The sequence below is a fragment of the Apteryx mantelli genome, chromosome 16 (assembly GCF_036417845.1).
Source record: "Apteryx mantelli isolate bAptMan1 chromosome 16, bAptMan1.hap1, whole genome shotgun sequence".
NCBI classification, from domain to species: Eukaryota; Metazoa; Chordata; class Aves; order Apterygiformes; family Apterygidae; genus Apteryx; species Apteryx mantelli.
The window spans coordinates 15,605,222-15,621,231 of NC_089993.1; the positions used below are offsets into that span (position 1 = coordinate 15,605,222).

Consider the following 16,010-nt stretch of genomic DNA (forward strand, 5'->3'; position numbering starts at 1 on the left):
AAGCTCTCCACGTGCCTTTATTGCGGATGGGGCCACGGGCACCCCATGGCTCGGCCCCACCACCCGCGCCCCTGTGCCGGCACGCGGCTGTGGGCTGTGGCGGGGGGACGCCCCGGCCGCCAGGCCCCCTGTCCCCGTGCGCACCCAGCCCCGAGGCCCTCGGCGTCCCCCGTGCTGGCGCGGGGCGGTGTGAAAGCGTCGCGGCAGGCCACAGTCCCCGCTGCTGCCTCCTCCGCGGCGGCAGCCCGGCCTCGAGGGCCGGAGCAACAAGCGTCTCCAGGCCGCGGCCCCGGTGGGCGGCTCTCGACAACGGTGCGGGATGGCAGCACCTCTTCTCCCCCGGCACCTGGCGCTCACAGCCACCGCAGGGAGAAGCCCTGGCTGAGGCCGAGGCCAAGGCCGCTCACGGTGAGGACCTGCAGGGTGAGAGGAGATGCACGTGAGCCACGGTCTCAGGAGGACGTGGACACAGCCTGGGATGAGCATCCTTTACCCCACCTGGCTCGGGGGAGCTTCTCCTGGTGCCTCTCACACCAGTTCCCCATCACTACAACCGAGGAAAGACCCAGGAGTCCCCAGCCCTCCTTCATGGTGCCCAGCCCCCTGCTAACCCTGCCACAAGGGCTGGGAGAGGAGGGATGGAGACCCCGGGCCGTACCTGGTTGTCCAGGTAGGAGAAGGGCTTCTCCTGGCCATTCAGGATGACCTTGCTGGGGGGCTGCCGAACGCCAAAGATGCTCAGCGCGTCGATGGTGACGTACGTGGCCTCCGCACTGGCATGGAGGACGGTGGAGGTGAAGACGTTCTGGAGCAGAGGCAGAGACGTGAGCATGAGGCGGCTGTGTGCCCCTGGCGTGGAGCAGACCCGGCCGGGGCTCACCCCACACCGTGGGTACTGCAGCGGGACATCAGCCCCGCTGCCCTCCTCGCTGGGCCCTACCTGTGTGACGTTGAACACCAGGTAGGAGTAGCTGCCCCGCTCGAAGGTGTCCAGACTCTCGCCATCATCCCAGAAGAGGTCACCCCAGGCGGTGGCACTCTGGGACAAGGCCACGATCAGGCGGAGGGGGTTCCCTCGGCTCGCCTCACTGGTGATCCCAGGTTTCTGGGGTCCAAAGAAATGGGCGCTGTACAGCAGGCAAGTGCCCGGGAGAAGGGGTGGGAAGGACCATGTGGTGGGACGGGGGAGTGGAGGCATTACATCCTTGATCTGGTCCCCACTGGGGGAAACAAGACATCCCAGGTAGGGCACGCCCCTGCCCGGAGACCAGGCAGCCAGGCCGGGCAAGAGGGAGCCTCACCTGGGTGGGGAGGATGGCACCCTCCCGGACGTGCAGGTTGAGGTGGTCCAGGGGAGCCGACATCTTCAGCATCTCCCCGCTGCTGTTCACGGATGAGCCCTGGGCAGGCAGCAAGAGATATGGGCATGAGGGGCGGCTCAGACACGGGTCTGGGGCTCCCAGCCCTGCCACACGAGCACGACATCTTGCTGAGAAGAGGCTCTAACCCTTCTGCAGCCTCTGAGAGTGGCAGGTCCTTCCAGCACCTTCCATCGCCCCTTTCCCCCATCCCCTCTTCCCCTGGATCTTGTCTGAGCTCAACCATTGCCACATCTCCCCAAGCCCCCAGGGGCTTTCAATGCACAGCCTAAGATGGCTTCTTCCTTGCAGTGCTGGGAGCAGCTGAAACCTGATGCACTGGCCACTCAGCCCGCAGCGCTCCTCACCGTGTAGAAGTCGTACCACACGCCTCGGGGGAAATAGCCTGTGACCGAGTCCACCCCGGGCTCCAGCACCGGTGTCACCAGCAGGCTCCGTCCCCACAAGAACTGCCTGTCCATCCCGTACGTGGTCACATCCTGAGGGAACCTGGAGTGGGATGGGGATGCTGCTCAGATTGGATGCTTCTTCACCAGCAGCTGCGATCCAGATCTCCTCCAAACTGCCTAGTCAAAGCCAGCTTCTCACCAGCTCTCAGCTGGGGGACGCGTTCATGTCTGCAACCGCAGCGGCCAAGGGCCTGGCTTGTGGGCCCTGGGACAGCAGTGGGGCAGGAGCACAGACCCTCCCGCCGGTTGGTGGAGGTGGCACCCATCGGCCCATGAGAGGGGGTGCCAGTGGCTCGGCTAGGATGGGAGCCAACCCGTGGTCACAGGGGGCACCCAGGCTCCCACATGCCCCGGCTCTTACTCGAAGAACAGGGGCCGGGCGACGGTGTCTCCTTGCAGGTGGGCACGGTGGAAAAGCGTGTAGAGGAAGGGCAGCAAGGAGTAGCGGGTCAGTAGCACGTCCTTCATGGCCGTCCGAGCCGCGGGGCTGAACACCGTTGGGTCTTGAGCCTGTGGGAGACGCAGGGAGTTAACGGCCGCCCCGTCGCCACCCTCCCCTTCCCACCCTGGGGCTGGACATGCTCCCCTCCACCTTCTCGTTCTGGGTGTTGTGGTTCCGGGCAAAGGGGTAGAAGGCGCCGAGCTGCATCCAGCGGGTGCACAGCTCCTCCGAGGTGCTGCCAGAGAAGCCGCAGATGTCTGCCCCAACCAGCGGGATCCCAAAGAGGCTGAAGCTCAGCAGCCCTGCAAACACGCAGGCAGGGATGTCCAGCAGGTTAGAGGGAGTTCTGGGGTCTCTCTGCCCCAGTGTCCCAGGTGGGGGACATCTCTGGATGTCGGGGTGTCTGCCCAGGATGAGCAGAAGGTGCTGGGCACTGCCGGGGTGTCTCCAGGGGGGAAGGACAGTGCTGCGAGACCATGCACCCACCTGGGATGGAGTAATACATGTCCTTCCACTGGCTCTGGTTGTCGCCCAGCCAGTGCCCTGAGTAGCGGCCCTGGCTGGGGAAGGTGGAGCGAGAGATGACGAGCGGGCGCTTTCCTCGGATCTGGACCAAGGCACTGGAAGACAAGGGGAAGACAAGGAGGTGAGAGCAGACCCCAGGGGCTTGCCTCACCCCTGAAAGACTGAGGGACAGCTCTGGCTCCTGCCAATCCCACCACAGCCCTCTGACCCATCCCGCAGGCTGGGAGCAGCCAGAACATCTCCCCTTTGGGCCAGGCGCTCAAATCCAACCATTTTCATGCAGGCCTGGCTGTGATGGCCCCTGACCAGCAGGATCTGCCCTTCTTCCAGCCTCAGAGCTGGCAGGACACGGGTGTTCAAGAAGGGCTTGCGCGTACCTCGCTGTTGCTTTGGCTTCCATCAGCCCGTAGAGGTTGTGAAGGTTGTAGTGCACTGAGATGCTCTGCTTCGCCGAGGCACACACCGTCTTTGCAGAGAGTGAATCTCCCAGCACAGCTGCCAGGGATGGAGAGACACCCTTGACAAGATGTCACACGTGGCAGGGGGGACAGAGATGACACCAACGCATGCAGGCCCCCCACGCTTGCTAGCCCCGGGCCAGGCCTCCACCTGCCTCCGCATGAAGGAGCTGGGCCACCACTGCAAACAGAGCACCAAGGGCTCACTGCAGCATGGGGGAAATCCTCGCTGAGCTACCACTGCCAGAGTTGGTCCTTTCCCTCACCCCGACATAGCCATGTGCAAGCACTGATTTAAGAGCTAAGAACCAGATGGGAGTGTGGAGGTGTTTCAGAAGGTGCACTGTGCTTGGCTTTAAAAATTGAACCCACCTGCACCCCACAGACTCCCAAAATTGCCGGGCAGACAGGAAAACATGCTGGAGAAAGGAAAGCCCCTGTGAGACCATGAGCATACAACACTCGTGTATGGATACCTGCACACACAAGTGTGGATGGACATTTTCAGGGTGTAAAATACAGACATGATGTCTCTTAAAAATAGCTGTTCTGCTCCCGGCAATTTCAGAGCATGCCATACCTATCAACACAGTCTTTATTTCATCTCCCTCCTTACCTGGCATGTACGGTGGGTTTTCGAGGTCTCCTGGGGGGCAGCCTTCTTCAGACCCATCCATGAAGTTGGATGGCTCATTCATGTCCTAAGCAAAGAAAATTAAGGTGCAGTTTCAGGCAGGAGGTTTTATGGATTAGCAGACACTGCTCAGTCCCCTCCAACCCTAAAGATGGCACAACCCAAATTCAGCTTGATGTTGTATTTCCTGCCTGAACCACTGGGGTTTGCAATCCATCCCACACTTAAAAAGCTAGAGGCATCACTGATCCCTCTCTACACCATTCAAGGAGCAGCAAACAGCTGAGCAACTCTTTGCCCAGTGTGCATGCAGGTGTGTCCATGGTGTGGGTATCCTTCCAGCACCCACAATAAATCAAATTGCCAAATGCAATAAACCTGGGGAAGTAGCACTGGAGGGACACACGATCCTCCAGTGACTGGTGAGAGAAACTGCACTGGCTGTGAGCCGAGCTGCATGAGGTGAGCTCCCAGCTGGGGGTAACCCAGGGAGGCGAGGAGGGACTTACGATCCAGAGGCCGTCGAAGGGCACCTGGGCATGGAAACGCTGCAGGTTCTCCAGCCACCACTGATGGGCATCCTGGTTGGAGAAGTCTGCGAACGCAGTGAAGCCAGGCCACACCTGCAGAAAGGCCAGAAAACAGCACGCTCAGCAGACAGACCTCTCATGGGTCACTGCTTTGGGGATGGAGGGCATGTGGGGAGGCCAGTCCAGCTGCGGGAGGAGCAGCCCTTGCTCCCCTGGCCCTACTGCACGTGCAGGGTTGTAAGTGTGCTGAAAGATCAGGGAGTGAAACAGGCAATAAAGCAGCAGATCAGGGCTGACTACTTCAAGTTCCCCATCCTACCGCAGTATCTGAGGATGTTACCATGCTCAGGTGCCCTCAGCGGCAATGTCCGTGCCGCAGCTGGATGAACGGAGGCGTGGGAAGCGAGCGCACACTCGGGGTCACACAGGAAGTCTGTGGCTGAACAAGCCCAACTCTCCTGGGCTGGTTTTTCAGTGCCTTCCACTTGCATAATCACTTACACAATCTAACCTGGTGCTGTGCTGGGAGCCAGTGAAGAGCTGTGATTTCACTGTGCTTTGCCTCACTCCAGGAATTTTAGCTTCAGAGTCAATTAATTTTCCCCAGCGTTTTTAGCCTCTGTTAAAAGTCATGAGACAGCAAGAGACAGCTGGGAAGAGCAAATAGCTTAAAAGATGAAGCAAACTGGAGAAGCATCGCTGTGAATTCGGAATAGTCAGGAGCAGATCCTGAGGCACTTGTCCATCACAGACAACCTCTCCTCACCCCAGAAACAGGAAGGGAGCAAAATCAGATGACCAGGCGCAGTCAGCACCGCAGGCTCTGATCTGTTATGCTCATATGACTTCCACGGGTCCCTGCAGACTCCCGTTGGGGCAGGAACAGACTCTGGAGGTCGGTAGGGAGGCCACGAGGTGAAATATGCGCCCAAGCTAAGGAAAGCTGAGAGGGCTCGGGACAGAGCCAGACTCTGGCAATAGGCCCAGAGAGGTCCCTCAACCACTTGGCTTATCCTCTTGCATTAGGGAAGAAAACCTGGCCCTGCTAATGCCAAACCCTGATAGGGCTGGGATTTCCCCCAGCTGTTCCTAACCAGAGATCATCTTACCTGTCCTATCAGTGGCTGCCCTTGGGTGGTGTTTATGAACAATCCCCGTCTCAAGCCTTCATCAAAAGGCCAGTAGGAGCCGTGAGGGTTGGTGCTGCTGATACCGGGATCCTGAAAACAAATTAGAAAGATAATGTCTTCCCCGATAGATCTTGGCCCCTTCCCCCAGCAATACCAGCGTGATTCAGAGAAGAAGACGAGCAAGTTAGGGTCAGCCGGAGCTCACACACGGCTGCTGTTTTGACCAAGAGGAACAGAAACTTGCTTCAACACTTCCAGGCATACTTTCTAAAATGTCACTTCTGCAAGTACCGAGGACTCGTTACAGTGTTTTGGGGAGGGGGGAACAAATATAAGAAATCATGAACTTATGCAAGAAATGTCAGGTGACAGTAATGCTTGAACAGAGCCATTCAAACAGACCCAGGGAACCCAACCTTTCCTGCCCCCAAAACCCTTTCCCACCCCAGGACCCCCCAGTCTCCACTGCCTCAAGCAAGCAGAACCCACATTCCATTTACAAACACAGGAAAGATGGGAGATCCCAGATGGGTCACAAGATCCCAACAGTTGCAGGGAAATTGAGACTCCTGAGTTGGAGTTAACCAGCCTGACCCACAGCCCTGTTTGTCTGTCCTTGGGGGACAGGGACCCTGGGATCCTTTTATTCCTGAACCACACATGAAGACAGCAGGATAACCTGTCCTGTGTCTCAAGTCGCCCTTGCCATTAGGGGGATTTCCACTTGTACAGCTTATGGACTCCTGCCAAGCACTGGCATGAGCACCGTGTCCAGCCACAGATAAAAACCCTTGGCCCCAGAGCCAGCTAATGCAGTGCGGATGCTAGGCCAGCAGATGCCAGCCGGGGCCATGAGCAGGACCTACACCTCTGGCTTGGTCTGGTTTGCAGCCTGATCACTCAGTCCGGCTCTGAAGTGAAAGACATCCCCTAACCCATGGTAGGAGGGGGAGACTAATTGGAGTACCAAAATCATAACGTAGCGCTGGCCGTGTTTGTGGAGGTCTTCCACCAGTGAGGGGAGGGAGGCAAACTTCTCGGGGTCAAAGGTGAAGTCCCGGTATCCGTCCATATAATCAATGTCATTCCACTGTGCATCCTGCAGGAAAGAGAGGCTCAGAAACACACGTGCAGAGCCCCAGATTTCCTGCAGCGTGCCTTGATTTTACCTGTGGGATCTGGTAATTCCTCATGGCTTTCACAGTCTGCCAGGTTTCATTGCTTGATCCATACCCCCAGCGGCAGAGGTGGAAACCTAGTCCCCAGAGGGGCGGCATGGCCGGGAAACCTGGAGCAAGATAGATGCACCCAAGGGAGGCCAAGACAAGAACAATGTTGTGAAGGGACGGAAGAGGAAGAGTGAAAGAGAGACAGCCATTGACATCTGATGTCCTGGGAGTGTTAGGGATGAGATGGGCTGAAGGTGGCAAGGCGGAGGTGATACGGGCCTGGGATGGGGGAAGGCAGAAGGAGACGGTCACTTACCTATCACCTGCTGGTACTGCTGGATGACCATGTTGGGATCAGGGCCCAGGAAGATGTAAAAATCCAAAACACCCCCAATGGTCCTCCAGGTCAGGGCTGGGGCAGGCTGCAGAGCCACCTCTTCAAAGGAGGAGAGAAAAAGATAGTGAGACCCGGGGGAGCAACAGCACCAAAGGGAGCCCTGAGGCACAGGCTGGGATCAGACAGTGTCTCAGGCAAAGTCAACCTTTGACAGGAGACAAGGAGAAACCCTTGTCTTGGACTCTTCTGACGCTGAATAGGTGTCTGGAGGCTTAAATCATTGCAGCCTGTTGATATCTCCGGTTTATACAGTTAAGAAATTCTCTATTTTAAAAATTTGTTCTATATGCTGAAAGCTGTACCATTCTCCCAACTTCCACTTAAAAGACCAAGTTTGTTCACTGTTTTCCTTCACATCCTCCTCCAAATCCCCTCCTAAGCGCAGACTAAACCGAGAGCTACTTGTATGAGAGAGCGTATGGGATCAAGGGCTTTCCTGGGAAGGGCCTTTCGCATGAGTGAGTCCTCAAACCTCAGCCAGAGCTGATGCCTTTTCGCAGGGCTCTCCTGAGGACTCATCCTCGGGAGCACCACAGCAATAAAACATAGCGCAGCTGGAGCCGAGCGCCCTGGTGTGAGCAGACTCGCAGCCGCGCAGACCCAGATGGCTCCGCGCGGCGGCTGCTGGGAGGAACGCGAGAGCGCTGGTGCCCTCCCTGGTACGGCAGGAGCCTGCCGGAGCGCAGCCCGGTGCTGCTGCCGTGTTATCCGCAGGAGGATGCACACGCAGCTGGATCCCACCTGGCAGCGCCAGGCCTCTGCTTTGCAGCAGCGCATTGCACAGGCCACAGCTGGCATCGGCAGGGCACAGCAGGGACGAAAGCAGCCAGCTTTTGAAGCTGCTATCCCTGCCTGCACCAGGGCCAAGGCACGCCATCGAGCTTTGAGGCAAGGCCGTTTCAGGAGGGCAGGGAATAGGCAGAGACCAGCACGCAAGGGGCTTGCTCTTCTGACAGCAACTCAGCAGCTGGGCGTGTGGTTAAACTGCTCGGCAGTTGCTAAAGAGCCTCACTTTAGCCAGGAAACAGATGGCTAAGCTCAATAACGGAGCCATGAAACCACATCTTTCCCTTTTATGGCTTCCTCTTGCCCCAAGTTCCTGAACCACCCGCTCGGGTCAGCCCCCCATCCGGCCAGGCCACGCTCCGCGACCCGCCAGGGCCCTTCCCCAGGGACGAGTCACAGCAAGGCCGCTGGCTGAGGAGTCCCAAACACCTACCCATCGCGTTGCTGTTGAGGAGGAAAACACCGTGAGCATCTCCACCCTGCTCCATCACCAGGTAGAAGGGGTGAGCTCCATAGAGGTTGAACGATTCCTGCAAGCAAGAGTTGCCTGGTTGAGGGAGCAGCTCCCGGGCTGCAACGCCTGCAGGCTGCGTGGGACCCTCCCGCCCGGGCAGCCCATGCTCAGGGGCTGCTGCCGAGCTGGGTTGGACGGGAGGGAAACCTCCTGCCCAAAAGCAGCTTCGCCGCAACCTGTTGCATGAATGCCAGGGTGGAGCGGAAGGCGCTCGGGGCCTTCAGAGCACTGAGCATTTTGCAATTGCTCTGAAATCCTCCCCTGGCACGTATCTGCCCACCAGCCTTGCTGCAGCTCCGCGTCCTCCCTGGGATGCTGGCTCCGCCAGGGCAGCTGTGAGAGGCCTGGGGAAGCACGCGGCAGCCACGTGCTGCAGCTTGGGGCCCCTTGCTGCGGCCTGCGGCGGCACGGGACGAGCTGCCGCACCGGCCTCTGCCTTCCCCAGCGCTGCTGCCAAGCCCTGGGGCCGTTTTCCCAGGGCTTCTCCCACGCGCTTGATAGCTCCAGCCCCATCCTCGCCCCACGCCCACCAGCGGAGGAGGGAAGGGTACCGTGGGAGCAACGTCCCGGGCCCACAGCGTCAGGGTGCTCCAGTCGAGGCTATGCAGGAGGCTGCTGCGATGCTCCCCCAGCCCGTAGAGGAACGGCGACGGGAGGGCAGTAGAAACCTGGAGAAACTGGTCGGCAAAGATCAAGGGAGCCACGGTGGTGTTGAGCCTGGCAGTAGTGACACAGAGGGAAAGAGGATGAAGAGAGGACGCCGGGCTGACGTTAGTCCATTTGTCCACCAACAATTTACCCATTCTCTCCAGGAATGGCTCGAGGGCCAGTAAAAGCAGTGTATTTCCCACCAGCATCCTCAGCCTGGCCGAGGCAGGTGGGGAATGGACAGGCGCTCAGGTCTGGCTTGGTGCAAGGCATGGCCTGACCTCAAAAGCCAGCCTGACCCAAGCGGCATGGCCTCTCCACGGTCACCAGAAGTTTCCACCAAGGTTATTGTTAACCATCAAAGCAACACAGCGGTGAAGCTTCTCAGCCTGTTGCCGCTGATAAACGGCTTCCAAGTAAAGGATAGACCGCAGGCCATGGCAAACCGAGGGCGAGAAGAGGAGGAAAGGAGCGTGATCCCATGACGCTGCCGAAACACCCTGCCCACAGACTGAGAGGCCTGCCGGAGCTGGCCGAAGACGTGGTGCGGACAAAGCTACAGAAATGACTGGAGCAGCGCAGCAAGGCTAACTGCGGCCCCTTTCCCCCAAAAGCCCAGAGCGCAGCACTTGCTGGAGTTTTGCCAAACAAAGCAAAGCCGCAGCCCTTGGGCGGCCCTTTCCCCAGAGCCACGGGTCCCTCTTCGGTGACCGCCGCGGGGACCCGCACCCCGCGGCTGTGCCTTACGGCACGCGTGGTGTTTGGGAGCTGCACGGTCCCTGTGAGCAATCCGGGCACTGTGCCGGTGCTGCTCTCTGCGGCACAGACAGCGAGGAAGAGCAACTATTGCTCGGAGAGCCCACAGCGTGTCTTCCCCCCGCCAGGCTAAGGAAAGCAGGCGGGAGTCTATCTGGGGAGGGAAGAGGGTCCCCCAAGGGGTCCCCGATGCAAAGGAGGGTCCTTACAGCACCGTGCCCGTCGCCCTGCGCCGCAGCAGCACCCCGAAGGGGTCCCGGGAGAACTCCACGCTGTAGATGGGATTTTCCGCTCTCTTCATCGCCTGGGGAACCTCGAGGGGAACCTCGTACCGGGGGTTGGCAGCATCGGTTATCTGCAAAAGGGAGAAAATATGCTTTGAAGACCAGCAAAGCAGGTGGGCAGAGGGTTGAAGACAGCAACCAAGCACATATGGCAGGAGCAAAGCTGCTGCCAGCCCCGGCTGGAGCAGGGGACCATCACCAGCGACGTGGGACAGCAGCGCAAGGAGCCTGCCAAGGGAGGGTGACAGCGGGCCGGGGGCAGCTCACCTTGAGGTGCAGCCGCGTGTCCGTCTCGAACTCCACGTCCAGGCGCAGCGTCTCGATGTCCCGGGGGTAGTAGGCCTTCTCCCTCCGCACCAGCAGGCCCACCACGCCCAGCGCGGTCTGGTTGAGGCTCTGCAGCGTGTAGCTGGGGAAGTCGCGGGGGTAGAAGCACCAGGGCACCCCCCGCTTGCCGCCCGCCGGCGGGGAGCTCTCGATGAAGCAGCACCCCCGGCTCTCGCAGAGCTCCTGGGTCACCACCACGCGCCTCTCCGGGTAGCAGTCGAAGCGGTGGCTCTCGGGCACCAGGAGGCATTTCGGAGGCGGCGCGGGCACGTGCCAGCCCCTGGACACCTGCCGCAGCACCCACACGGTGACGGCGCTCAGCAGCACGGCGGCCACCAGCAGCCCGCTGCCCACCCACCACGGGGCCAGCTTCCCACGGCAGGCGGCTTTCGGGGCGGCCCCCTCCTCCTCCAGCCTGCACCCCGCCGGCTGCGGGACGGCCGTCGTCAGCTTCTGGTACGACTTCATCTTCCTGGTGCTGGAGCGAGGGGAAGATCGAGGCACAAATGAAGGGACCCGCGAGGGGAGAAGCTCGCCCTACGCTCGAGGACGGCTCGCCCGTGACGAGCGCCGGCGCGACGGATCAGCGTCTCAGGCAGAGCCTCCCTGCCTCGGCACGCTGCCATCGCAATGCTCGGCCCCGTGTCCGCAGCCACGATTCGCGCTGCAAACCCTTGACATTGAAGATGGATTTGCCGGGACCCGCTGCTTGGTATCTGCCTGCGCTAGGGCTCGGGGGACGCTGCCACGCGACTACTCCCCTGCAGCACCGAGGAGGCAAAGCGCCACCAGACTGAAGCCTGCCCGCCACGAAGGGGGTGGCAGAGCGTCCCCCTCAAGCAGTTTTGGCCAGACCCGAATTTATGGGCTGCAGAGTTTCCAGAAGCTGCAAGCAAAACCGAGCGCCCCTCTGCCCGTCACAGCAGCGCTGCCGCCCTGGGAGCCGCGGCACAGCTGCCGAGGTGCTGAGCATCCTCCGCTCTCGCTCGAACCCCGAGGTTTTAGCCCCGGGGAGGGCCGGGTGATGGGATCGCAACCTGCCCTTAGCCTCTGCCTCCCACTGGTAAAAGACAATTTTAGAAACCTCTCAGGCAAAAATCCTCCCGACTCCCGCAAGCAAAGCAGACCCCCCCACTCCTCGCCGGCTGCAAGGAGCAACCTCTAGCACCTTAGATAAGAGACGCAACTTTCTTTCCTCCATCTCCTGCCGAACCTAGAGACGCCCAGACCCACCTCGCCTCCAGCCTGCATGCTGCAAAAGCACAGCAGAACGGCTCGCCTGGAAAAGCAGCTTTTATTGGCAGCCAACACCCCCCCCCCCGCCCGGCTCCCGCACCAAAATGGCTCAGCCTGGCTGGGCCTGGCTGCGAAATGCCCCCGCAAGCGGCAGCCCTTGCCCCACGCCGAGAAACACCCTTAGGCACCAGCACGTTCCCCTCGAGCCGAGCCGAGCCGAGCCGAGCCGAGCCGCTGCGGCCCCGCGGCGGCAGCGCCAACCCGCCGCCGCCGCCGCCGCCGCCCCGCCGCGGGGCCGCCCGGGGGCCGCGGCCAGCCTGGCCCGCAGGCAGGCGGGGGGGGGGGGGGCGGCCCGGCCCGGCCCGGCGAGGCGTCGCGCCCCGGCCCCCCCGCCCGGCCGCCGGGCCCCGCTCCGGCCTGCCCGGCGCTTACATACACGTGTCTCCTCTTGACATTGTGGCTGCGGGCGGGCGGGCGGGCGGCAGCGCTGCCGGCTGCGGCGGCTCCGGCTGCGCCGTAAAGACCCTACAAGGCGCCCGGCGCCTACCGCTCCTCTCTAGTAGCAGCGCCTCCACACGCGCCTCTCCCGGGCCGCTTCTGCCTGCTTTCCCCGTTTTGCTCGGCTCTGCTTGGTTTTTTTTTTACCTTTTTTTCCATCCATCTACATACGTATATATTTATATGCTCGGTGCTGTTATAAAGCCCTGTGGTGGAGAATGGGGGTGGGGGGTGTCAATGAATTTTTAGGAGATTTTCCACAGTCTGGGTGCACCGGGGGCTTTGAAACGCTGCGTGTTAATGCTTCTATCCCCCTTTTTATAGTTATAGCACCTTATCCAGAGCTGTGAGCGAAGCAGAAGCCAGGTTTCTGAATCCTGGATCTTTGAGGAATTGTGGTGCGTAATGTGTTGTGGGTGCAGAGCGGGCAGGCTAGACCTCCAGAATCTGGATCCATGCTTCCTAAAGCAGGAGCCTGTTTGCGTCCGGGTTTCCACCGGAGCTCCTTTTTCCCAGGCACTCCTGTTCACCTGTTTAAATGAATGCATATAATTGCACATTCCCTGCCCAGGATTTCCTGCTCTCAGGGGAGTGAGAGCTTCTCTTTGTTTACTATCAAAGGCCGCCAGAGTCTAAAGTTCAACAGTAAAAGATAACAGACCTTTGGAGCAGAGTTTCTTTCTCCAGGGAATGAAAACAAAAAGTAAGAGCTGTTGCAAACAGGTCAGTTCACCCAGAAACAGAATGTCAGGCTAACCCCTCCCCTCCCCCCCAAGCCATATGCGACAGGTCCAATCCTGCCCTTGCAAAGCTGGGGGAAAAGTCCCTGTGCTGGTCCGCGGCCATGTGAGAGGCTGCGGAGAGAAGCAGTGGGACCCCCATGTGGGATGCAGCCAGTGTCTCAAGGAGGAGCCACAGGTGCCATGGGATGGCTCTGTCGGTGCCGGTGCCGGTTCCCCGTGTGGCACAAGAGCTGGGGAAGGGGCCGTGCCAGGGACCCTTGGGGCCTCCCACCCCTATGACGGCTCAGTGAGCCACCAGCCACCGGCCGTGCTGGAGCCGAACCTTCAATGCAGCAGCGGGGACCACAGGGATGGTGGAAACCTGCCCTTGACCCCCGAGCCTCCCTGCACGCCCCATCCCAGGGACCAGGGCAGCGTTTTAAGCAGAGTCTGCAAATTTTGGAGATGTGAAAGCCAACAGTATTGCAGTCACACCAGGCGGCAGCTTCACGTCTGTAGTCTGGGAGCTTTCGCCAACATAATTAGCTGAGTTCCAAATATTGGGTTTCTTACTGACGGCGAGGTGTGCCTCCCCAGGTCCCTACTCCAGCAAGGGGCTGAGCGGGCACAGCAGGGCTTGCGGCTGCCGTGCAGAAGCGGCTGGCCACGCTGGTGGCTGCGGGCGCAAGGGTGCAGAGCCTCCGCGTGGAGGGGAGACGGAGACGAAGGGGCTCGGTGAGACCCAGCGTGGTCCCCTCCAGCCGGGCGGCGAAGGCTGAAGGAACTGGTTACGCCGGCTTTGCACCCGCTGGAGATTTTCCTCCTCCCCAGTGAACCCCCAGCAGCAACCTCGTCGGCGGCTGCCTTGCACCTTGCAGCTAGCGTTGTGCAAAGGGAGCCGTGCGCGACGGGATCTCACTCCAAGTATTGACTGCAGCCCTTAGAGCTGCTTGAAAGAAGGTGTTTGGCCCTCGGGCTGCAAAGCACAAAGAGCACCGGGCCTAGGCAGACGCGTATGCTCAAATATAGTTATGAACTCCGCTGCAGGAAATGGCAAAGTCTGGTTTTGATAGAGGCAGTTCTTTGTGCGTTTTGGTCAAAAGACTGTGTTATTTCAGCTGAGTACATCTTCTTCATCGTTCTTGGATGCTACTGGTGTCTAAAATACCAACTGCACCATCGAGATTATGGCATTGTTATAGTCGTTCTCGAAATTGTATTTGCAAACAGCAAGTATGTGGAGCATCTCAGCTCCTGCCTCAGTGTACGGGAGGCTCTGGGACCCCGGTGCTGCCCTGGGTAAAAGCCGCTTGTGTAGCTCACGGACAACAGAAAACCTTGCCAACAACGACCACACTTGTAATCAAGCCAGGGAACCAAAATAGCCTGCAATTATCATAGAGAACCTCATGATTTCTAAGACTCGTTCCCTGACTTGGAAAAGTGTGGGGCATGGAAAAGGGGGAAGGTATCATGACCACCGCCACCTGACCCGGCCCACGTGGCCACCCTGGCACGTCACAGCTGCAAACCCACCACACTGCGACGTGCAAAATCTCACGACTTCCCCTCCCAGCTTTGCGCCTCGTCCGCCTCTGACCAGGGCTGCTCTCGACAGCCAGGACCGACAGGTTCAGGAGAGGGGCCATTTCTCCTTGGCGAGCTCCAGGAGAGGGGGCAGGTCTCCTTTTGCCTTAGCGAGCTCACGGATAACGCAGCAACGGGAACCGCACCCGCTGCTTTTGCGGGCCACAGCACCGCGCTGTGAGGGGCACAAAGCAGAAGCGGGGAGGTACAGCGCTGCGGGAGCCCCCAGGCTGCGGGCTGGCGGCCCCGCTGCCTCGAGAGGGCCGCAGCCCGCGCACGCCGGCGCGCGGTGCTCGGCGCTGCACACGGGGAGGGGGAAGCGCCGGGGGCGGTCACGTGACGCCGCAGCGCCCCGCCCCCCCGCGCCCTTCCCCATGAATGAACCGCGTGGGCGTGGCCGGCGCTGACGCGCCGGCGGCGAGGCGGGGCCGGGGGGTGACGCGCGGCGTGACGCGCCATGCCGGAAGCGGCGGGGGCGCTGGTTGGTCGGCGGCGCGGCGGGGGGGAGGGGGGCCGCCCCGCGCTTGTTGTTGTCCGCGGGACTCGCTCGCAGGGAGGGAGGGAGGCCGAGGAGCGTCCCCGCCGCCGCCGCCGCCGCCGCTGCCCCCCGCCGCCGCCGCCCGCCGCCGCCGCCCCCTCCCCCGGGCGCGCGCGCGCGCTCCCGCCGGCACCCAGGTAAGGAGCCGCCTGGGCGCGGCGCGGGCGGCGGGGTGGGGTGGCGCCGTGTCGCGCCGCGCCGCGCGGGGCCCCGCGCTGCTGCTGCTGCTGCCGCCGCTGCCGCCGCCGCCGCCGGGCCGGCAGGCTCGGGCCGACTTGGTCCGGTTCGGTCCGGTTCGGTGCGGGCGGGCGGCGGCGCGGCTGAGGTAAAAGTGCTGAGTCACCATCGCGCGGGGCACGTGGTGCCGCCGCCCCTCGCCCCGGGCCGCGCCGCCTGCCCCGCGCTCGCGCCGCGCCCCGCGCACGTGGCCGCGCCGGGCCGCCGTGGGGCGGGTTGGGGTGGGGTGAGGTGAGGCGGCCCCGGCGGCGGGGCAGCCCCTCGCCGGGGGGAGCTCGCGGGGGTCCCGGGGCGGGGGTCGCTGCGACGGTGCCGGCGTTTGGGCGCTGGCCGCGGCGTTTGGGCGCCTTGGCCGCGGCGTTTGGGCGCGTGGGAGCCCGGAGCGTGGCGAGCGTTGCTCAATCGCCCTCTCCCGCGTGGCCACCCGCGGCGCTGCCCACGGCCCCCCCCCCCCCCCGTCCTCGCGTGGCCCTGGGGAGGGGGACGCGTGGCCCCGCACACCGGCGCGGCCGTGCCCCGTGCTGACAGCCCTCTGACTAAAAGTTGCCAGAAGTTGCCGGCTGCCCCGGGAGGGGATGCTGAATTTGCATGTCAGCGATGCTTTGGTGTTTTTGTTAAAGATTAGTATGCAGCCTGCGTCGGGCTTTGAATGGTTCTTAAAATACATTTGAGGAAACCTGTTGTGACGCTGTGCGCTTGGGGTGCTAAAAATAGCTGCCTTTGTAGTACTGACGGAGCCTGGGGAGCTACGGAGAAGTCGGTGT

At 61.3% G+C, this 16,010-nt stretch overlaps 2 protein-coding genes across 5 annotated transcripts in view; one reads left to right on the plus strand and one right to left on the minus strand.

Moving 5' to 3' along the window:
- The window catches only part of LOC106491310 (lysosomal alpha-glucosidase-like), a 17,331-nt gene continuing 1,321 nt past the window's right edge, over positions 1-16,010 (minus strand). The window contains exons 1-20 of one of the 4 annotated variants that reach the window (XM_067306601.1): positions 12,101-12,131; positions 10,369-10,906; positions 10,027-10,172; positions 8,965-9,130; positions 8,333-8,429; positions 7,033-7,152; positions 6,717-6,835; positions 6,515-6,646; positions 5,527-5,637; positions 4,397-4,510; positions 3,870-3,954; positions 3,173-3,290; positions 2,757-2,890; positions 2,421-2,572; positions 2,190-2,338; positions 1,727-1,868; positions 1,302-1,400; positions 941-1,105; positions 659-805; positions 1-416 (exon numbers count right to left, since the gene is read on the minus strand). In XM_067306601.1, the coding sequence (XP_067162702.1) occupies positions 354-416; positions 659-805; positions 941-1,105; positions 1,302-1,400; positions 1,727-1,868; positions 2,190-2,338; positions 2,421-2,572; positions 2,757-2,890; positions 3,173-3,290; positions 3,870-3,954; positions 4,397-4,510; positions 5,527-5,637; positions 6,515-6,646; positions 6,717-6,835; positions 7,033-7,152; positions 8,333-8,429; positions 8,965-9,130; positions 10,027-10,172; positions 10,369-10,896 (2,787 nt within the window). In that variant the 5' untranslated portion in view covers positions 10,897-10,906; positions 12,101-12,131 and the 3' untranslated portion in view covers positions 1-353. Of the gene's footprint in view, positions 417-658; positions 806-940; positions 1,106-1,301; positions 1,401-1,726; positions 1,869-2,189; positions 2,339-2,420; positions 2,573-2,756; positions 2,891-3,172; positions 3,291-3,869; positions 3,955-4,396; positions 4,511-5,526; positions 5,638-6,514; positions 6,647-6,716; positions 6,836-7,032; positions 7,153-8,332; positions 8,430-8,964; positions 9,131-10,026; positions 10,173-10,368; positions 11,572-11,661; positions 11,698-12,100; positions 12,132-16,010 lie in introns of those variants that run through there. The other 3 variants (XM_067306603.1, XM_067306602.1, XM_067306604.1) reach the window with 3 other exon arrangements.
- Positions 15,057-16,010, plus strand: part of MAFK (MAF bZIP transcription factor K) — a 14,827-nt gene continuing 13,873 nt past the window's right edge. The window contains exon 1 of the mRNA XM_067306607.1: positions 15,057-15,146. The gene's annotated coding sequence lies outside the window, so the exon portion shown is untranslated. The remainder of the gene's footprint in view (positions 15,147-16,010) is intronic.